At 49.8% G+C, this 23399-nt stretch overlaps 1 protein-coding gene across 2 annotated transcripts in view; it reads left to right on the top strand.

The window, feature by feature from the left end:
- The window catches only part of LOC144132550 (uncharacterized), a 49200-nt gene that overhangs the window by 20070 nt on the left and 5731 nt on the right, over positions 1 to 23399 (top strand). For both annotated transcript variants that reach the window (XM_077665041.1, XM_077665040.1), the window contains 2 exons: positions 1057 to 1201; positions 20827 to 21021. In XM_077665041.1, coding sequence (XP_077521167.1) covers positions 1057 to 1201; positions 20827 to 21021 — 340 coding nt within the window. The remainder of the gene's footprint in view (positions 1 to 1056; positions 1202 to 20826; positions 21022 to 23399) is intronic.

Consider the following 23399-nt stretch of genomic DNA (forward strand, 5'->3'; position numbering starts at 1 on the left):
TTGTCCATTGAGCCGCTAGCGTGCGCTTCTGCCGTATTTTTTTTCTCTCTTTAATTGTAGCACACGGCAAGAGCGCGGCATATAAATATTTACTTTGAGCGGCCACTTTGCGACGGCCAAAGGAGAGAGTGTGCGAGAGTCGATGCTCCCACACGCAGACAATGGTCGCGCGGATGTTAGGCCTTGCGCAGGGCAGCCCATCTGTCTTGACGTGGAAGACATCGCGTGGGCTGCGACAGGCCGTCCCCCCCCCCCCCCCTTCAACAAGTTTTTGTGCGCCCCTGCACCGAGTATTAGTCCTCTCAAGCGTGGAGCAGAATCCCGAAGTTATTTCGATATTAGTTATTTGTACGTAGTGTATATTACTCCCTGCACCTATGCTTCCTCACTATCGGTCCCCCCTTTCTTTCCATCTTCCGGTCCTTTTCTTCCCGCTGGTAGCTCATATGCTTCACGTTCCGATGGCAGGTGCCGCGGATAGCAACATCCTTTCCTCCCATTGTTATTTTATTAACAACAAGAACACTCCAAACCAAATTGTCAGGCTTTGGCACGCAGTCAGGCGCCGCGGCATGCACCAAAAGCTACTGGCTCACTACGATGGCCCTTACGTCTCGTAGCCAGAATCAGTGACACCACATATCAGATTGTGCGCCTTACCGCAACTGGTCGCTGTTCCGTGAAGACTGAACTCTCACATGTCGCTCGTCTTAAGCCATGCCACTGTCGGGACACAACATAACTGGCCTGAAGGGCTTCGGCTGCACAGGGGTCAGGGTCAGGTGAGTGAAGACTAAGCAGCGGAAGTAAGAAAAAGGTGGAAGTTGGGTCGATTGGACTCTATCAAGAACTAACTTGGTACACCTTGTACGCCCGCGTGAGCCGGCCTAGAAATAAAGGTTTTGCGCCCGTAACGATACCTTTAACACTTAGTATGAAAATTCTAGCACTTTTGAAACGTCTAGTTACTGACCGTTAATTATGCAATCCTTTATACCTAACTAGTTTTGAAACCAACCTTCGGTTTTCTTACATGTCTTACCGCCTGCTTTATAGGACAACTTTCATCCCGACTGGCATTATCTCCCTGGGTCACATCTCCTACCTGGACAGGAACAGGTCCGATTGCATCATTATGCCGCCCACAAACCTCAAAGATCCACGCGTGTACAGCCCAAGAGTCGATTACGGACACTCCGTCGTAAGTAGCGCATGCAGTGCGACTTAATTCGAGCAAAGTCCTAGTTTTATAGGGTGCTTCATTACAAAAGCGCCCACCTAAACTCAGGCATTTTTTTTTAAATAAATGTTATCGCTCTTGATAAACTAATATCGTATATTTTCGACCTCTGTGTGTGCCCCTGAACCACAGGAGTCATGATTAGTCTGTGCTCAGTTTGTACACAGAACTTCGTGTTTACATAGGCCCTTGCTCAAGATATGCTACTAATTCTTGAACCAAAGTTAACGGTTGACGAGTTCTAGATTGTCATTGCGCGGCAGGATAATAACCAACTTTCTGCGCCTGGAAGTTGAATTTAGGTTTAAGATAGGAGGACGCCGTAAGCGAAGGCTCCTCTGAAATATAGAGCTTGTCACATTTTACATCCACCTGGGAAATACTTGAAGGTATGTGCACTGTAAACATAGATCAGTCTGGCATGGACAGTAAACTGAAACCTTCGTACTCCTCTTCCGAAGTACAATGCTTCGGAGGCTTCAGCAGAACGAGGATGCTAACCTATCGAGCTATGTTGTGATCAAAGAGTGAACCGTGACCAGCGTGAGCACGTAGTTCTGTTTTCTCTGGGTTGTTCGCATTTCGATGCATGACGTCGTGGCGTGTTGGAAGTGAGTTGCGGACAGTCACAGAAAGCACATTTACAGCAATGTGGCTAGCTCGTGTACGGTGTGCTGTACCCACCCCATCTTTTCTGCCTCTCTCTATCGACCACGTGCCACGTTTGTGAGGGGAACCCGGGTTCCAATGTCTAAAAGGTAAAAATTAGTTTTTTGAAGACAGGAAATGGCGCAGTCATTCTGACACCTCAGTGCACACTTGAACCATGCCGTAAGAGAAGGGAGAAAGGCAGGAGTTAAAGAAGAAGGAAAGAGGTGCTGTAGTCTGGGGCTCCGAAATCATTTCGACCGCCTGGGGATCATTAACGAACACTGATATCGCACAGCAAGCGGGCGCCTTTCAGTTTCGCCTTCATCGAAACGCGGCCGCCCAGCTGGGGTCGAACCCGGCAACTCCGGCTCAGTACCCGAGCGCCATAACGTCTCCACTACTGTGTCCAAGTTCCCGGATTCGAGTCATAACGGCACGTTTCGATAGACGCGAAAATTAACAGGCACCTGTGTGAAAACAAACTGAAAGTTGGTTTTTCAGGAAACATGATGGCGCAGGAATTGTCTCACGTCTGGGTAGACACCCGAAGCACGCCACAAGGCAAGGAAGGAAGGTGGGAGTTAAAGAAAAAAAATCGGCTGTTATTTAGCTCTGGTTAAACCTGGAGTGACGCGAGAGCTACATCTGGCCGAGTGAAACTCGCTCAGTCGAATTGCAAAGCCAGTCTTTCGCCGCTCCGTTTTGCTAGGCGTTACTTCTTCATCTTCGTCACTGAATGTGAATTCACCCTCTCCGCCGCTCCACACCCCTCCTTTGTTTCGCCTGCTGCACACCACGTGACCAACCACGTGACCAGCCACGGCGCCGCCACGGAGCTCAAGGGGTGCCACGCTGGAGACTCGACGTGCCAGCATAGTGTAGCTCTCGCTACAAAATAAAGAACGACGAGTCGTAGCAGAGGGCTCCAAAGCAATTTCAAAATAGACAGAGGGGTGTGAATACACGTCCGAAGCCTACAGATGAGGAATTTCAAGAAACCATGAAGACTACGCGAAATAGATCCGGAGTCGTTTGACTCGCCGTGAGAACTCCACGGGAAGAAGGCGAACCTGTACGGTTTGCTATGGGCCTGCAACGAAATCTGGCTATGAGTAATAATACCCAGCCAGTGGAGGAGGGGTGGGAGGCAACTCTGACGGGCTTGGACACAACGAGTCAAAATGAACTCGTACAAATTGCCCACACAGCAGCCTACGCCAACCGGGTTAAACACTGAAACCACAACTCCCGCTACGGCCTCTTAAACGGTTTCAGTAAAATATTTTCCCTAAACCACTCGGGATATTTCACGCGCACTGACATCGCACGGAACACTCGCACCTTTTGCGTTCCGCCTCCATCGAAACGCGGCTGCCGCTGCAGGGTTCGAACCCGGGAACTGCAGCCCATTAGCTGAGCGCGCTAACCACTGAGGCACCGGGATCAGCACGTGCTCTGTGCGATTTCTGCCCACAATAAACACCCCTGGATGTCGACGTTTTCACTACAGCACATCTGCCTCTCTTTCACTCCCACTTTCGTCCCTCCCCTAATGGCGTGGTTAAGGGTGTTCACCGAGAAGTGAGCGTTAACGCGTCATTTCCTTTGTTCGAAAACAAATTTATTAAGTGCTAAAGCACTATTAGTCTCCTGCCCCGCAAAATATTCATGTGGATCTGAAACCTCTGCGATAGTCAGGAAGGAAAGGAAAGGCGCATAACTGGGTCCCTAAGCAAGTGGACACTTCAATTGCGCTTTGAGGTACGTGGAGGTGGTGATAAAGAGATGTGCACTGCACGCGTTGTCGTTGACAACGTTGTGGTAGCGAGGTGGCACTGGAGCAATAAGCGGCCGGCGTACATCAAGTGCATTGGCGCTGGCGTTCACAGCGTTGCATAATCCGTTGAATTTGAAGAATGGAAAGTGCATAAATGGCTCCCATTGTCAATGGATACCTCACTCGTGTTTTGATATACGGCGACGTGGCTTCCAGCTGCGAAAAAGAAATGCACGGGACACTTAAGGCTCCGCCTTAAGGATATGAAGCGATAGGGTTAATGATCATGTTACAAAAGAGCGCGATAAACGGAGACGAACGGGGAGAAAAAACACAAGAAAAGCGCTGTTTTTTTTTTACTCTCAACTTAAGTTTTTCACAAGGAAACAGAAATGTAAGAGATGACAGGCAATAACCAAGCAAGAAAACTACACCACAAAAAAACACAAATCACAAGGCACGAAGCTATTGTTGTTAGGGTTAATGAATTAATGCCTATATAAGCGCAATTGGTCATTCTCAACTTTGCGTTCACATGACCCTGAGAGACCTCATACTACACCTTGGACAATAATCCAACGGTTAAGGAATGCGCCACCGCCCTGCGATGATAGGTGATTCCACCTGTGGGTCTTGTGCGAGCCAACTTGCTCTTTCCGAGCGATCTATCCGGTCAACCATTAATTAAACTGCCATTAAGCAAGGTATTTATTTTGCTGACATTCCGGTGGGTAGGTTGTGATGACATCAATATGTCACGAGATATAGGTTGCTTCTCCAGGTGTGGCTGCCTGGGTCACTCCATTTATCACTCACACCGGCAACAACGCCGACGCCGATAACGGCGACTCCGGATTTTCTGTGTAACGGGGCCTTGAACGCGGTCGCGTTAAATTGTGATTTCACACAATATTTCGTGCTTTGGATTGCTAAAACTCCAGCCACTTTTTTTCGAAGTATTTCGTGTTAAGGCAACGTATACTGCCTGATAATTGCAAAGACCACACGGGAAATAAGCGAACGCTGCGTATGCGGGGTAGCTATGCCATCATTGATCCACCAAAGCAAGGCTGAAGCAAACTGCGTACAAGCAATTGCTCGGGCTGTAGACCACTCACAGTCTAATTGTGAAAGGTGTCCATAACTTAGCAGAAGCTTATAACATAGTTGCAGGCAAAGGGTTGATTGGGGTGCCTGTTCAGTTGCGCGTCGCTTCCTTGGGTTCCATGGACATAATGCCTCTGAAATGTCGCAGCTTAGAGCACTACAGATACTTATTTCGCACGCTGAACTGCCATTTCTGCTATTTATGTTTTCTAGGAATAATTCCATGCCCTAAAACACATCTACCTAGTGTTTACTTATACATGCTCCTGTGCATGGTAGTGCGGCAACACAACTTCTTCGAAAACATTGCGTTCCAAGGCGAATGCCTTACCAGCCCCATTGGAGGAAAATTCGTCGGATACCATGGTTGCTGAGACCCGCCGCTTTGGCTTAGGGGATGAGTCGCTCGTCTACTGAGCCGGAGTATCAAGGTTCGAAACCGACCGCGGTGGCGGCGTTTTGATGCATGCGAATGTGAACCCCCCGCGGTGGCTAAGTGGCTATGGCTCTCGGCTACTGATCCGAAGTCCAAGGTTCGAGCCCGACCGCGGCGGCTGCGGTTTTAAGGGGGCAAAACGCTAAGGCACCCGTGTGCTGTGCGATGTCAGTGCACCTTAAAGATCCCCAAGTGGTCAAAATTATTCCGGAACCCTCCACTATGACACCTCTTTCTTCATTTCTTCTTTAACTCATTCCATTATTCATTTCCTTACGGCGCAGTTCAGGTGTTCAACGATATATGAGACATACTGCGCCATTTGCTTTCCCAAAAAACCAACTATTATTACTGTTTAACGCGAAGGTACCTATGCCCTGTTCGGTATGAGTGCACTGTAAAGATCCCCAGGTGGTCGAAATTATTCCCGAGACCTCCACGACACCACGTCTTTTTTCCCGCGTTCTTTCACTCCTTCCTTTATCTCTTCCGATACGGAGCGGTTCGAGTGTCCACCGAGATATGTGAGATAGATACTGCGCCGTTTCCTTTCCTCAAAAAACAAAAAGGAAATCCTCGTCGCAGACGCCGAGAGCTGTTCCAAAAACGATACGTCGCACCAGCCGTCCACAAGCCACCAAAGCGGCGAGTGTGACGACAGCGTGCAGAGCAGATATTAGGAGCACTATCCCTCCCGGTTCTTCCCCATCGTCTGAAGCACTATTTGCTCGTAACGTGTAACTGCCGCCCCTTTCCTATCCTCCGTAACAAAATTGCTTCGCCACAGTCAGTCGGAGAGTGTTCCAGATAATGTCATAGTATTTCTGTTTGCTTATAGCACACTTGTGCTAGTAAAGTTCGAGGCCAACTTGCGACAGGCATTCCAACCGATAAACTCACGTTGACTTCACAGTGCTAAACATAAAAGGACGAAAGACCCTGTAGATGTAGCGGGTGTCGCCTGTTCGCAATCGTTCCTGCATTCCCGGACACTCCTATAGCGTGTTGGTGGTGGTAGTAGAAACATTTATTGCCAAGCAATACAGAGAGGGGGAAAACGCGCTAACATGGCACGAGGCAACCCTTAGGTGGCTGCCCTTGCAGGGCAAAGGACAGCCCTTGGAGGGCTATCCGCTTCAAGGCATCGGTAATTATCCGGCGCACCCGCCGCGGTGGCTTTGGTCAGCAGCAGAGGAGCTGGGTAGGGTAGTCTTCCAGTATGACTCCGTCGTGGTTCGGGATGGAGGCTTTGGGAAGGTAGGACATGTGAGGAGGACGTGAAGAAAGTCTCTCGGTTTCCCGCACAGTTTACAGGAAGAGTGGAATTGATTGGGGTAGCAGGCATGAAGGAGCATACGGTAGGGAGCAGTTCGGGTCTGGAGTCGGCGTTAGCGGGAGGCCTGGGTTAAAGTTAAGGAAGGAACCGGCGGTGCGTAAACGCGCCGGGTATTTCGGTAGTAGGTAAGAATATCTTTGAACGTAAGCTGACGCTCCTGGGATGGTGGAGGAGTTCTAATTCCGGCCTGGAAAGTGAGGCCTCGGTCAAGGGAGTGGATCTCCTCGTTACCTTGGAGGCCTGCGTGTGCGGGGGGTCCAGATAATTGTTACAGGGTGGGTGGGGTTCGAGAAGCATAGAAGCCGAGCCGCTCTGCTGGATATCAGGCCTTTGGCGAAATTGGATAGGGCGGGTATTGGGTCGGAGAGAATTTTAGTGGCAGTCGTGGAGATGAGAGCGAGTGCAATGACCGCTTCCTCTGCAATTTTCGTCAAGTCTGTGGTGACGGATCTTGATGCGATTAGTCGCGCCTGATTATTAGTGACGGCGAGAACAATGCGGGAGCACGACGAGTACACTGCCACCTCCACGTAGGCTACCTTTGACCTTTTGCCGTTGAGCTTGTGCAGGGCTTTGGCGCGGGCTGCCCGCGTTCTCCGTCGTGCTCGGGGTGCATGTTCTGAGGGATTGGAAGGATGATGAAATGGGAGCGTAGGTCTGGAGTTAGGGAAACCCCGTCGGTAGAATGGGTGATCGGGGTGATGCCTAGCTGACAGGGTGGAGTGCGGCCTGCCGCGGTACTCCACAGGCGAGTCAGCTGTGCTCTTAGGGTTGCTTCTGACAGTTTCTCAAACGTGTTGTGGGTACCGAGGTTTAGCAGCCGGGCAGTAGAGGTGCTAGGGAGGAGACGAATGGCGACCTTCGTGCAGCTCCTGAGGAGCGCGTTGATGCGGTCCCACTCCTTCTGCTTTAGGGGAAAAGAGGGGAATGAGTACGCCGTTCGGCTCGTGATCTAGGCTTGGGTGAGGCTGAGAGTGTTCCGCTCTCGCAGACCCAAGCTCCGGTTCGCCACCCACCGAATGACATGGGTGACTTGCTGGGCTTGGGTCTGGTGAGTTTGGATGGTGTTGCCATGCGCGCTGTGGGAGTGAAGGACGAGGCCCATGATGCGAATCTTGGAGACCAAGGGAATGATGTTGTTCCCTAGAGTGAGTGAGATAGGAGGGTTGTGGGGTTCGTGCGCCCTGGGGCGGTAGAAGAAGAGTTCTGATTTAGGAGAGCAGGCCAGGCCCCTCGAGAGCGTATGAATCGATGATGTTGAGGGCCGACTGTAGGTTGTGTTCCATGTCGGCATCACTGCTTCGATTAGCCCGGACCGTGATGTTGTCATCATAGAGGCTGAAATTTATTTCGGGTATTTGGTCGAGTTGGTGGGGGAGTTAGAGTAGGACTATGTTTAAAGTGTATAGGAGACCGTACAGCACCCTGAGAAGTTCCCCGTGCTGGCAGTGAGACACCGCACAGCCGATGGTCGCCCATGGTGAGGGTGGCTGTGCGTTCAGAGAGGAAATAGCGGACGTAATTCTGCATCCGCGGGCCTAAGGCGTGGAGGCCTTCTAGTATAACTGCGTGAGTAACATTGTCGAAAGCTTTTGTTAGTTACGTCGACGCCGAAGATAGCCTTAATGTCGCCTGCGGGGGAGTCAAGCATGTGGTGCTTGAGTTGTAGAAATACGTCTTGGGTGGATAAGCCCGGGCGGAAACCAAACATGCACGAATGCATAAGGTTGTTCTTCAAATACCGGCTGAGCCGGGCCTGGAGAACGTGCTCCATGAGCTTGCCTACACACGACGTAAGAGCTGTGGGAGGGAGGTTAGCGGGGAGAAGTGGTTTGCCAGATTTCTCAATAGACTACTTCGGCTTCTTTCCACTAAGGTGGGAGGGCGCCGCACAGCCAGCATTCGTTGAGGTAGTCGGATAGGGCTTTGACGGAGGGGGAATCGAGGGTGCGGAGTGCCTTGTAGTGCATTCCGTCGGAGCCAGGAGCTGAAGATGCGTTGAGGCGCTGAAGTTCTGATCTCGCTTCCGCCTCGGTGGTCGGTTTGTCGAGAAGGTTGTTGGGGAAGCCTGCGTAGTGAGGGTGCTCTGCGGAGGAATATGCGGGGATGTAGAGATCACGAAGCTTCTCGAGAAGTTCCTGCGGGGAGGCCTCGGATGTGTGTTTGAGCTTTATGAGGTGTTTCTCGTGTGTCTTGGGCTGAGTCAAATCAATGAGATGGTGGAATAGGTTCCAGGTCTGGGCAGGCTCATGTTGCCGTCCAGACTGTTACAGAGGGATTCCTAATTATGGCGAGACAGAGTTCCAGCATGCGTCTCAATCTCCCACTTCATGATGGTAGCATCACGAGAGGGCCTACGAGTTGGGCCTGCTTTTAGGAGAATCTCGATAATGTAGTGATCACTACCCAGAGTTCTCCTGCGTGTTACACCAAGCAGCGTGAGCGAGGAGGTAGGTGAAGGTGAGGTCAGGAGTACTGTCTGTGCAGACGCGGTTCCCGGTACGAGTAGGGGTGGTGGGGTCTGTGAGAAGATGCCGGCCTGCTGAGCTACGAGCCATACCCTGCACCCCTTGGGGGTGTCGGCTGTATAGCCCCAGGCCGTGTGCGGGTCTTTAAAGTTCCCTACAATCAGGAAGGGCATTTTTGTGCGGCTCGCTTGGCAAGCGTGAATAGTCGGTTGAAGTACTGCCGCAGGCTCTTCGGGCGGCTGTATACGTTGAGGATGAAGCGACTGGTATCCCGAGTGCGCTGCGGCACGAGTTCAATGAGGTGATGATCTATTTCGGGGCGTCTAAGGGGTGGGAAATAGTAGTGAGCGCACGGCGTACAAGAAATGCGACCCGAGGGGCTGTAGGAGAAAAGGCGACGATGGGCACGTGGTTGAGTAGGGTTAGGGAATTGGAGGGCTTCGCAGCACGAGAACGTCGGGGCCGTCTGCACGAGGTGGGAACTGGTGACGCAGACCCCGCTTCGAACTAAAGCCTCGATACTTCCACTGCCAAATGGTGAGGCTAGTGCGTGATCTCGCCATCATTGAAGCTGTCGTTTGCCGTGGAACAGTTGGGGTGGGTATGGAGCTGGGCCTTTTTTTTAGGCCGCACAGCAGCACAAGCCGTCGCGTAGAGAGCATCTTTCTCGTTAAATAGCTCGTCAATTTGGCCAGCAAATTCGTCCAGACGGGTTGTGAGGCTGGCGAATTGATTTGGGATGGCCTGCATGGCCATCTGCACCGCGGCAGGAACTCTGGCCTCAGGAGTTGTTCGAAATTGGGACGCAGGGCTGGCGTTCCCTCGGTCGGGGTTGGTGTGGTCAAGGAGGTAGTGGGTGTTGCGGCCCTCTTGACCAGCGGTTCACGAGTTGGGAGACGTGGTGGTGGAAGAGCGGGGGTAGGAGCGACCGGGGCTGCTGGTGCCGGGTAGGGGTTAGGGCCTGCTGGTGGGCATGCAGCTGTGCCTGGAAATGGAGGTTGGTGGTTTGAAGGGAGGCGAGCTGCGCGCGGACAAACAGCAGCTCTTCATAGAGGGGGTTGGTGGAGTCCTGGAAAACTACTGCCTGCAAAGCTCACCTCACTGGTGCAGCGGCCGGGTGCCTGGGCAGGTGGTCTCGGTAGAACTGGATGTGGTGGTGGCCTGGTTCTAGTCCAGGAGCGGGACCGGGCCTTGGGCTTGCTAGGAGTGGACGGCTGTTTTGATCCGGCAGGCTGCGGCACCGGAAACGACTTAGATGTGAGCTGCGGGTGGTGGTGCTTGCGGGTCGTGGAGCGGTGCGGTGTTTTAGTGGAGCCTGACTGGTGAGAGCCTGGCTGGCGTTTACCTCGGCAACTCGCCTGGCATCCCAATGCCTCTTTTTTACGAGGTATTCGGTGCGGAAGCGCGCCTTGCACTTTCTGTCCACCATCAGGTGTGCTTTGCTGCTGACCTTGCATTGCGACGTGCAGAAGTAATCCTCAGGTGGTTCGACCTGGTCAGAGCCGGGACAGGGGCGTTGCTTGGGAGCCGGGCACACATACGCACGGTGGCCGAGTGCGGCGCAGTTACGGCAGTACTCGATCTTTTTTTTGAAGAGGTAGCACCTGTAGAGTACAGAGGAGTAGATGTGCTTGGGCACCCATTCTTGTTCGAAGAGGATGATGATGGACTCTGTCAAGCCCATGCATCTAAAGTCGAGGATAGGAGGGTTCTGCAAGTGACTGAGACGGTCCTTGGTGTATTTGTATGAGTGGTCGAGAGGGACTCCGTGGAACATGCCACGGGCGCATTCATTCGGTGCCGCTTGGTAGGAGTATATGTCGTAGGCAGTGCCTTTGATCAGGATGAATTAGTGTGCAGGTCGCAGACTCTGTGCTGCGGGTCGGTAATGTTAATGAGGATGCCTCGGTGTCACAGGAGATGCCCTCGACTCAGCGTGGCAAGCCCCGCCAGAAGCGAGATACCAATTGAAAGACGGGGTGCTCGTGTGGTGCCCAGATTTCGCCGGTCACAAGCCAGAGGATGGGTCGGAGACAAAGGTTAAGAAACAAAACAAAATTTACGGAGCAAACCGACGATACAAAGGATTTTCCGATCACTCTTACGAACACAAGCAAATTGATTCCACAAAACAATGCAACACAAGAAAATAACCCTCGAGAGAGACTTTATTAAAAATGTTGCACGTAAAGTGCACTAAAAACAGAAAGTTAAACAAAAACCACAATTTGTTCCCTGGGCACGGCGACAGTCCGACGACCGGAGGATCCGACGGCGCCATCCCGAAAGGAGGTGCGCGCTGCCTCGCTGGTCCATGGCTGGGCATGTAATGTCGACCAGCGGATCATGCGGTTGGGCTTCTCTGAAGCTTCAAAGGTGGCACGAGCTGAGAAAGAGAGCACAACGTTTTTCATATGGGGGATCGCGCCACCTCTGTACGTTTCATTTCGCCAAGGCCGAGGCGCACCCTGACTTTTGAGCCGAATGCACTTCCCAATTTGTCTGAGCTAGAGACCGGCTATCAAGAAATTTCGAGCTCGGATCCACCGCGGCCAGCGCGGGAGCGCAGTGGAGAGGACACAACTCATCAGGCTGAAGGCTACGCCCTCTCCGTACGTAAAGATAAGCATTTGCTCCAAACTGCTCGAATAACCGACGGTGGGTGTGCTTTATTACCCGCCGTACCGCCGAGCAGAGATGGGACGGCAGCAAGACACACATGGTTACGCACTCTCTGGGTTCCTTTCTCCAGTTCCCGAATATCATGGAGCGCGCTGTAGAGATTGTACCCGCGCCGCGACGGTCTTCCGAAAGGGCTCCAAACTTTGTGAAAGCAAGCATCGCTTTTGCTTGATGTGATAATAAACTCAAATAAAATGGAGATCGACATATTGAAGTTGTATTTGCCCAGATCACTGCGCTGCAGGAAGCAAAGAGAGCACGGCGAGAACAGATGCCTAGCGGTGACTGACTGCGACACTTCAGAAAGGAAACAGAAGCCTTCGCTCAAGGTCACCGCGCGCTCTGGGCGCGAACATGGTCGGCTGTTCGTCTCGTCTTCCATTCGCTCAGCACGTACCCGGACGGCTTGATCGTCTCACCATCCACTCGCTAGGTAGGCACACGGATGGCTGCTCGTATCGTCTTCCACTCACTCTCGACGTACAGGAACGGCTGCTCCTCTTGTTTTCCACTCGATCGAAACGTACACGGAAGGCTGCTCGTCTCGTCATCCACTCGCTTTGCAAGCACACGGAAGCCTACTCCTCTCACCTCCCACTCGCTAGGTAGGCACACGGATGACTGCTCGTCTCATCTTTCACTCGTTGAGAACGTACAGGAACGGCTGCCCCCGCCCCTAGTTTTTCACTCGATCAACACGTACACGGAAGGCTGTTGGTCTCGTCTTTAACTCGCTCGGCAGTTACACAGATGGCTGCTCCTCTCGTCTTCCACTCGCTGCAGATGTACGCAGATGACTGCTCGTCTCGTCTCACACTCGCTCTACACGTACATGGACGGCTGTTTGTCTCTCCTTCCACTCGCTTGGTAGGCACACGGATGGCTGCTCGTCTCGTCTTTCATTGCTCAGCACATACAAGAACGGCTGCTCCTCTTGTTTTCCACTCGATCGGACGGCTGCTCGTCTCTCCTTCCACTTGCTTGGTAGGCACACGGATGGCTGCTCGTCTCGTCTTTCATTCGCTCAGCACGTACAAGAACGGCTGCTCCTCTTGTTTACCACTCGATCGGACGGCTGCTCGTCTCTCCTTCCACTCGCTTGGTAGGCACACGGATGGCTGCCGCGTCTCGTCTTTCATTCGCTCAGCACGTACAAGAACGGCTGCTCCTCGTGTTTTCCACTCGATCGGACGGCTGCTCGTCTCTCCTTCCACTCGCTTGGTAGGCACACGTATGGCTGCTCGTCTCGTCTTTCATTCGCTCAGCACGTACAAGAACGGCTCCTCCTCTTGTTTACCACTCGATCGGACGGCTGCTCGTCTCTCCTTCCACTCGCTTGGTAGGCACACGGATGGCTGCCGCGTCTCGTCTTTCATTCGCTCAGCACGTACAAGAACGGCTGCTCCTCGTGTTTTCCACTCGTTCGGACGGCTGCTCGTCTCTCCTTCCACTCGCTTGGTAGACACAAGGACGGCTGCTCGTCTCGTCTTTCGTTCGCTCAGCACGTACAAGAACGTCTGCTCCTCTTGTTTTCCACTCGATCGGACGGCTGCTCGTCTCTCCTTCCACTCGCTTGGTAGGCACACGGATGGCTGCCGCGTCTCGTCTTTCATTCGCTCAGCACGTACAAGAACGGCAGCTCCTCTTGTTTACCACTCGATCGGACGGCTGCTCGTCTCTCCTTACACTCGCTTGGTAGGCACACGGATGGCTGCTCGTCTCGTCTTTCATTCGCTCAGCACGTACAAGAACGGCTGCTCCTCTTGTTTACCACTCGATCGGACGGCTGCTCGTCTCTCCTTCCACTCGCTTGGTAGGCACACGGATGGCTGCTCGTCTCGTCTTTCATTCGCTCAGCACGTACATGAACGTCTGCTCCTCTTGTTTTCCACTCGATCGGACGGCTGCTCGTCTCTCCTTCCACTCGCTTGGTAGGCACACGGATGGCTGCTCGTCTCGTCTTTCATTCGCTCAGCACGTACAAGAACGGCTGCTCCTCTTGTTTACCACTCGATCGGACGGCTGCTCGTCTCTCCTTCCACTCGCTTGGTAGGCACACGGATGGCTACCGCGTCTCGTCTTTCATTCACTCAGCACGTACAAGAACGGCTGCTCCTCGTGTTTTCCACTCGTTCGGACGGCTGCTCGTCTCTCCTTCCACTCGCTTGGTAGACACACGGATGGCTGCTCGTCTCGTCTTTCATTCGCTCAGCACGTACAAGAACGTCTGCTCCTCTTGTTTTCCACTCGATCGGACGGCTGCTCGTCTCTCCTTCCACTCGCTTGGTAGGCACACGGATGGCTGCTCGTGTCGTCTTTCATTCGCTCATCATGTACAAGAACGGCTGCTCCTCTTGTTTTCCACTCGACCGGACGGCTGCTCGTCTCTCCTTCCACTCGCTCGGGAAGTACACGTATGGCTGTTCCTCTCGTCTTCCACTCACTGGAAATGTACGCGGATGACAGCTCGTATCGTCTTACACTCGCTCGACGCGCACACGGAATGCTGCCGGTCTCGTCTTTCACTCGCTCGCCAGGTACACGGATGGCTACATGTCTCGTCTTTCACTCCCTCAGGGTGTACAGGAACGGCTGCTTCTCTTGATTTCCACTTGCTCGACACGTACATGGACGGCTGCTCGTCTCTGCTTCCACTCGCTCGGGATGTACACGGATGGCTGCTCCTTTTGTCTTCCACTCGCTGTATCTGCACGCGCATGACTGCGCGTATCGTCTTACACTTGCTCGACACGCACACGGAAGGCTGCTGGTCTCGTCTTTCACTCGCTCAGGAGGTACACGAAATGCAGCTCGTTTCGTCTTTCACTCGCTCAGGGCGTACAGGAACGGCTGCTTTTCTTGATTTACACTTGCTCGACACGTACACGGACGGTTGCTCGTCTCTCCTTCCACTCGCTCAGGATGTACACGGATGGCTGCTCGTATTGTCTTACACTCGCTCGACACGCACACGGAATGCTGCCGCTCTCGTCTCTCACTCGCTCGGCAGGTACACGGATGGCTGCTCGTCTCGTCTTTCACTCGCTCAGGGCATACAGGAACTGCTGCTCCTCTTGTTTTTCACTCTATCGACACGTACAAGGAAGGCTGCTAGTCTCGTCTTTCACTCGCTCGGGATGTACACGGACGATTGCTCCTCTCGTCATCCACTCGCTGGAGATGTACGCGGATGACGGCCCGTCTCGTCTTACACTCGCTCGACACGTACACGGAAGGCTGCTGGTCTCGTCTTTCATTCGCTCGGCAGGTACACGGATGGCTGCTCGTCTCGTCTTTCACTCGCTCAGGGCATACAGGAACGGCTGCTCCTCTTGCTTTTCACTCGATCGACACGTACACGGACGGCTGCTCCTCTCGTCATCCACTCGCTGGAGATGTACGCGGATGACGGCCCGTCTCGTCTTACACTCGCTCGACACGTACACGGAAGGCTGCTGGTCTCGTCTTTCATTCGCTCGGCATGTACACGGATGGCTGCTTGTCTCGTCTTTCACTCGCTCAGGGCATACAGGAACGGCTGCTCCTCTTGCTTTTCACTCGATCGACACGTACAAGGAAGGCTGCTAGTCTCGTCTTTCACTCGTTCGGGATGTACACGGACGGCTGCTCCTCTCGTCATCCGCTCGCTGGAGATGTACGCGGATGACGGCCCGTCTCGTCTTACACTCGCTCGACACGCACACGGAAGGCTGTTGGTCTCGTCTTTCACACGCTCGGCAGCTACACGGATGGCTGCTCGTCTAGCCTTTCACTCGCTCAGGGCAGACAGGAACGGCTGCTCCTCTTGTTTTTCACTCGATCTACACGTGCACGGACGGCTGCTCGTCTCTCCTTCCACTCGCTCGGGATGTACACGGATGGCTGCTCGTCTTGTCTTTCACTCGCTCAGAACATTCAGGAACTGCTGCTCTTCTTGTTTTCCTCTCGATCAGCACGTACACAGAAAGCCGTTCGTCTCTCCTTCCACTCACTCGAGATGTTCTTGGATGGCTGCTCCTCTCGTCTTCGAATCGCTGGAGATGTACGCGTATGACAGCTCGTGTCCTCTTGCACTCGCTTGACACGTATACGGAAGGCTGCTTGTCTCTCCTACTCGTTCGGCACATACACTGATGGCTGCTCGTCTCGTCTTCCACTCGCTCGGCACGTACACGGCAGGCTGCTCTTCTTGTCTTCCAGTGCGTGGCTGCAGCTGATCTTTCTGCTGTCACATAAAAATGACAGGGATGGGCTCTTATTACCAAGTGACTTGATTGAGTTGACTGGACCGTGATTATACGGATTTTGGAGAAGGCATACGAGTAGAGGTACACCCCTCGTCAAAAGTATACAGCACAAGGTGTTTGCTCTACATTGCAACATCAGCGACTGTAACCTCTCGAAAGAGGAATGGCATCGCTTCCTCAATCCTCGAAGCCTTTAAACTACTAGATATCTTAGAGAGCGCCTCTAAACTGTTTAGAAGCAAACCACCCGGGTTGTACATCATTGGCGAGGGCTGTATATCCGGATCAAAATTCTCATATGGCAATTTAGTGACCATTCATATTGACTTCACAGCGCGACTTTACAGCATGTTGACCTTGCACAGCGGGACGAAAGCCAAGAAAACGACAGGGACACGCGCCTACTTTCAAGTGACTTTATTGACACATAGAGACGATGCGTTTATAGGCGGCCATTACCACGTGCAAATGAGCAGCCGAGAAACGGCAAGGGGCTAATGAAGTCTTTCCGTTTTGAGCGATTCGGCCACGACCACATTAGATGCGGTGTAATCCAGTAACTGCAGAACAAGTAGACACCCAAGGCTGTCAGGAGACAGCAGCGTGGTGGCAGGAAAAAAAAACATGGGCGGAGAAAGCATTAACATACGGGCATAGAATAAGTTTTACGTGGGAAGGCGAGCTTTAATTGTAGAGCCGGGCTGAGCACGGTTTTGCAAAAAACTTGTGGTGGGGCGAAAGCCGAAAACAAAACCACGAAATTCTTGACTGAAACAAAAAACTTGGAATAAAGAAGGCAAACAATTTATTATGAATGGTCACAAACGTGCTCTATTCTTTTGATTCAGCATATTTCGTATGCAACCTCTTTCCTGTGTCAAAATACACAGCACGATCAAGCCTTCATATATGTCAACCTCATCCTCATGACGACCTATGTGTCACGGGCCCTTTCTTTCTGCCGCGAAAAATGAATCCTGCCACTGCAGCCCCGGGCCTTGTTCCCGTATATGGATCCAACTTGCGGTCACGCCAAACGGGTCACCGAAGTCCTTAAATCCGAACTAATGCTCCAGATTAGCTTTCACCAGGACGCTCTCATGAGCCTAGCTTGCGACGGCGTCAAACTGGATAGCAACAGGCGCCCTTACCAAAAGTAGATAGAGAATGGCTTTCGAAACTGATCAATTCCTCTGGCAAAGAACAAGGTGCAGCCTGCCGACTGCGGCAACCCTGAAGCCTGCTTCATTCAACAGTGTCACAAGTCTTGATGCAGCGATCCTTCTAGATGAAGTGGAGACCATCGTACAGAATGCTCCACAGCTACGCTTCCGGCATGCTCGGTTCCGACCACAGCTGATGGTTGTGGTCGGAAGATCACTCACCGATCGGTTGTAAGCTATAGGGGCCGAGCGGTAAGCGACGGCGTGGACTGCCTTATAATCGACGGTACCAACTCGAGAACCAGAGACCACCTCAGGAAGGTTTCTCACTACATCTGATACACCGGGATGGCCCTGTTGCAGGCTGACAAAAACGGCGGATTCATCGTTATGCCAGCAGGAGCTTCAGAAAACACCTAAGGTGCAGTAGACTAGATTTTAAAGCCCACAACAATTGCCTCAAAAAGCAGAGGAAAATTCCCGTCAGATTGCTACATTTTCACTTTTAAGCCTCGAGAAAAGCCATAGGCAAAGCTAATGATGGTGTTTTTGGAAGTCTTCTTCCTAGGAAAAACGCACAAACCAAACTGGCCTTTGAAACCTGGCAAGCAAGAAAAGCTAATTATTTTCAAAGCCGCATAAGCACTTTGGCCGGCGTCAATCCGTTTGTTGTATGTAGTTCTTCGACAGTTGTTAAAGACATTCATTATCATCAACATCATAATCATCTTAGTCGAAGACCTCTTCTATGTCTCTCGAATTGCTCAAACTGCTTCTCTGTCGATGTCGAAAACCTGTAATTAATTATCCCGCGTCAAGGCCTTTTTCCACCAAGACAGAGTCAGAGTCAACAAAGCAAATAAAATTAACCGGCAAGCTAGTAACAAAACAATACAGGCTCCTAGACAACTTGCTGGTCATCTTAAAAGGCATTCAATAGAACCAGTGGAATTAAGTCACCAGCAATACCATCGAGGTGCTCACATTTTCATCTGGAGGGTTTAGGTTCACCTAGGAGTTTCCAAGCGGCAACAACATGCAGCTGTTGGATTTACTCCTTCATTTGTCTAAAGCACAAGTAGTTTGGATATACAATCCTAGATCGAAGAAAGTCTTCGTTCTACGGCTCTCATTACAAGCTGATAAAGAAAGTCATCGCATCCACCAGCCTTGAGGCGACTCTCGTAAAAAGTTGCGATCATTTAAGTTTCCAACAGCAAATAACTCGCCCCACCAGGGACTTTTGAAAGAGTGCTGCAAAAGTTGGAGAACCCCGGAAAGAAGCAAATTCTCCATGACACAGAAAAGAAAAAAGATACCGCTCTGGCCATCTTTTACATCCATAATTTTTCCACAACTTAAGAACATGGCCGCAATATACGACGATAATATGGTATTTATGCCCCTTGGAAGCTTGCTAATTGTTTCCGATGATACATCAGTGTCAAGAGCTGTCATGTGCAAAGAAACCCGGCATCATATACACCGAGTGCAAAAAAGAAGCCATCGAAGAGATTTCTCTGACTTGTGGCCGAGTTTACACCGGGAAAAGGGCGATGCTTCAACGAAGGGCAAAAGAACGCGCATTGAGAATCAGAAAAAACGCAAGCGGTAATCAATCGCAGCACAGCAAGCGATGAGATCGCAAAAAGAAATGAAAGTCGCTTTTTCAGAGAACTAGATTCTTGGCACCCGCTTACGATAAGGCAGGAGGAGAAATTATCGAAGCGTTATTCATAAAGAAAGTAGATAGCCAGAGCGTCCACACATTTCCATCTCTTATTGACGAACCACCTGACTACCTAGAAAGCGGCGTGTAGTGATGTGGGTTAATGTTTTTGATTGCTTTGTGTTCATATTGGTTTGAGGTTTTACCTACTTCTTGACTCCGCTGTATCATATTTATTCATAGAGATTTTACACCGCACGCCTGCTTTTTGTTTTATTTTGCCTTTGCTTTTATGCTGCAGTTGCCTCCTGTTTGCTTCATATTCACTTTAGTTTTATGGGTTTCAATCATTTCTTCTTGATGAGTCCAATGGATTTTTTAACCAAGGGGCTCTTTCCACCACGTGCTCGTTCGTGTTTATGTTACATTGCCTCAGCGTCTGCTTTATAGCGTTTTTATCATCAAGTTCTGCGGTTTCTGGAGACGTTTTTTTAACCTATTTTCCCTTCTTTGTTCTAATTAAGTCCTTGTTTCAGTCAAGGATTTCGTTGCTTTCAGTTTCGTTTTGTGTACCCAGCTCTAGCCCTACCTGAGGATTTTTCAAAAAGCTCTGCCGTTTATTCTCAGCCTTGATATCGTCTTGTTCTGCGGGTACTGGATTACAGTACATCTAATGCGTAATTATCAATCAGTTCCCTCAAAAAAAAAAGAAAAAAAACTTGTTTAGCCCTTTGCCATTTCATGCACCTTGGATTTTTTCTGGAGTTCCTGCTGGCATAACGATGAATCTTCCTTCTTTGTCAGCCTCCAACAGGGCCATTCCGGTCTCTCATGTTGCACACCGCCTTCTTGAACCGGGCTCTGGTTCTTGTGTTCGTACTATCTGTTCTGACCAAGCTTCATATAAGGGAGTGGTGTTGAAGATTCTTAAATTTACGCTTCCTAACGTGAACCAATTACTTTCATTGCTGACATTTTGAATCGCGTGGTATAAGAAATTAGACTGATGCATTTCCATTTAATACATTTGTTTCCAAAAAGAAAACACTTCTCTGATAATCTGCAAAGGAAGCCTTACTTTCATCTGTATTAAGGTTTGTTTTAGCTCCTAAAGTAGCGATGAACTGAAGAGGGACGCTTCTCACCATTTCGAAGCCTTGTTCAGGAAACCTTGGCACGCTAGCAGGCTTCGTGATGAAGTTGAAGGTGACCTTCGCGACAGCGAACATGCCGGAATAAATTGCACTCAGCGACTAGCTCGCCAGTCAGCAATACAGTTTCATAAACTACCCAGATATTGTGGGTGAGTTTTGAACTGTGGACACAGTGAGGCTTCTTTAGGAGACACTGCTTGAAAGTATTTATCTCGTTTTAGAGAGCTTAGATGTTATTCAGAAAATCAAGCTTCGCAAGTGGGATGAAAAAAATATACACCTAGAGCAGGCGCGTCTACTTTGGAATTAGCACAGAGCTTATGATTAGCACTCACAAGCAGCACTCGGATGTATGCCTATTTTCTCGGTACAATAGGCGGGCTCCTAATTTCACCTGCATAATATCATAACGAGAATTACACACGAGGTGGACAACGCGCTCCTAGGAAATTAACTATTTTCGTCAAATCCAGAAAGTAAAATATAGGTTTTGATGTTAACAGTATTGAAGAATGTGGTCTCACATTACAACTTGTGTGGAACATTGAAAGGCACTACTAAAGCCTTCTTCAATGCGAACATCTTGCCGAAAAGGGTCCTACATTAGTCGACGCTTCTCTGTGAGTGCCTCTGGATTTTCCGATGCCCTGGTGAACTAAGCTTTTAAGGTAACCATGGAAAGGGCCTATACCTTTATTCAGAATAAGTGCACTTTTAGTTCAGCAGAGAGGTTAATGTTTTGCTGTACACAACATACTGCATATTTGTTTTAAACAAACATTTGTCATTTCGTTTCGTTACTATTTATAATAACAGCGAGTTTATCACCGTTCCTTCGATGGGATCCAGATAAGCAAAGCCTGCATGTAAAGTCTTACTTTCCAACCAATCTACAGAGCGACGCCGTCGCCGCGACGAACTGCCTTTGGAACCACGGAGTGCGCACCGCTTTCTCGGTGTCAGTTACCATGCAAGGGCGCTGGTACACCACTAGGAGCGCTGGTAATGTGCCGAGAGGCCAAGGCCAGCAATACTTCTACAAGAACTGCTCCAGCTACACCGTATACGAACAGACAGGATCAATACAGGAGGTAAGGTTAGCTCCTGAGATATTTCGGTCCTGTGTGTAGACATAAGAAATATGTTCTCTAACACCTACCGCAGGCTAAATGAGTACTGATGAGCACCTAGCAGACAAGAGAATAAAAATTCAGTTTCGAGTCAGAGCTTTCGCCTAAGCGGAAAACATACGCGACAATTCTAGATAAAAACATTTTTGAATTGGAAAAGGGTAATAAACGCAAGTTTTTCAAATATTGTAAGCTTTCAAGGTAAGAATCAGTATATCGGCACGTCTTCTGTCGGCAGGCTTGCATTTTTTTGTTAATAAAGTTCTTGCTATGAACGTTTTTTGCTAATAACGTTACAGTCATTCCTCATTAGTTTTCTATAGCAATTTTTAGGCCTCGATGCGAGCGATGAAAAAATTAAAAAAAGATTTTGCTACAGATCGGGAAAACGTATTATTACCTTCAATATTTCCATACTAGTACTTTACAATTTCCAATGTTCAAGGTTAATTTTATCCAAGAACGTGAATATGAAGGGCCTGAAAAGATGTCAGTTACCAACAAGGTTGTCTTATGGCTAGTTGAGCGCTGATTCTCAGGTAGTCTTGATTGATTCATAACGGCAGCGATGGAGCACAAACACAAGAGAAGAAACACACAGACGATCGCCCGGAGATTTCGACCGTGTTTTTGCGTGTTTTTTAGCTTTTGTTTGTGCTTCTTTGCTGCCGTTCTGTATCAAGAAATCTACCTGCTAGCCCAAAAACTTGCTTTGCTGTGCTGCTCTTAATTTGAATTTCTTTTATGTTCACTGATGCTACAGTACTCTAGTAAGCCCATCATGTGCAGTGACTGACTTCATGTCAGTCACTGTCAGCCATGTATAAATACGATGGAGTTTTCCACAAGACCACCAATGTCCACAGACTCAAGTTGCCTTCCTTCAGATATTCACAGTATTCGTTACATAGTGCTGCCTCTATCCGGAAAAACACCAGATGCAGCACCTTTTCCTGCCTTTTTTTGTCCGGCCGGCACGCCGATGATCTGCAGTGACGGCAGTAATAGAAAAAATATGAATGTCCTAGGAATAAAAAAAAGCTCTCTTTATTTTCCTCAGTAATTATTCTGGACATATGTCTATAAAAATGATAAAAAATAGATAACAAGGAGAGAATTGTGCTTAAAACAATAAAAAGGCTGTGTCGGCTTGTCAAAACGACAAATTTTTTCTCTCAAATTGCAGTATCCCGCTGCAATTCTGCAATATTTTTCTAGTTGCGTCGTCACGACCAAGTTCACGCGATACTGAAGAAGTCTGTTTTTTCTACTAAAGTTTCTCTTGTTAATGAAAACTCACGTCGCAAAGTGCTAAGAGGATTTTGTTGTGACGAAAAAACCACACTTCTGTTTCTTCATAGGAATAAGTCGCGGTATGTTTCCTTTTGTGCTGTATATAGAACATACTTTAGAAGCAGCTACTACGGTTTTCTTCAGTAGAATAAATCGACATGCGCCGCCTAAAATTCGCGAAATCAAGCGTCATTTATACTCCACAGACTCATTCTAAAGACCTTTTACCTTCTGAAATTCATCTTTGCCTGCGCAAATAAAAATAGGAGCACAGGTTAGGATTTTCGGCAGTAAAAATTGATTCTCCTCGTTTGTGTCACTATTATTCTGAATTATTTCGTCTTTCCCAGCTCTCACTCTACGCGGAAAACTCGACCGATGCTGGATCACACTAAAACACATCCTTCAGTCACATTTTGTGCCCGCTTCCTGCACACCCACTAAATGATACCCAGGCGCTAATTCGCTGATATATTTTAGATGCCTCCGTTTTTTAGTTGCAGCTGCAAGAAGACTTAGGTCGACGCATGTTCAGGAAGTCTTATTTAACAGTGTGTAAGAAAGGCCGAGCAGTGATAACATTTTATGCGAAATTCACTGCGAACTTTTTGTTAACCGTGTTGGCAACCATGCTCATGCGGTTCGCGGCGGCGGCCTGATTTGTCCTAGCGGTGAAGTTTATCAGACTAAAGTAGCGCTGTAGCGATGCCGTTTTGAGGCTGCAAGCGTAGATATATATAGTGGTTGCTATGAGAAGAATGCTGGCACTGCTCTTCTGCTCTTATCATTCCTAATCTTGTTGACTCAATCTATTGCCAAATAAGGAGAAACTAAAGGTTAACACCTCTAACAATATACGCCATTGGCAGTCGCCAATCATTACTTTCAATTAATGTGTGCCCTTCGCATCCGCGTTACAGTTCGGAATATTTCTGCCGCGAGTTATCCGCTTGATCATATTTCAAACTGTTGTCACTATCACTTGGATAGAAGAGTAACTTCAGTTACAATGTCAAAGAGCCACAAGGCACTACGGATATCTATGC

The sequence above is a fragment of the Amblyomma americanum genome, chromosome 5 (assembly GCF_052857255.1).
Source record: "Amblyomma americanum isolate KBUSLIRL-KWMA chromosome 5, ASM5285725v1, whole genome shotgun sequence".
NCBI classification, from domain to species: Eukaryota; Metazoa; Arthropoda; class Arachnida; order Ixodida; family Ixodidae; genus Amblyomma; species Amblyomma americanum.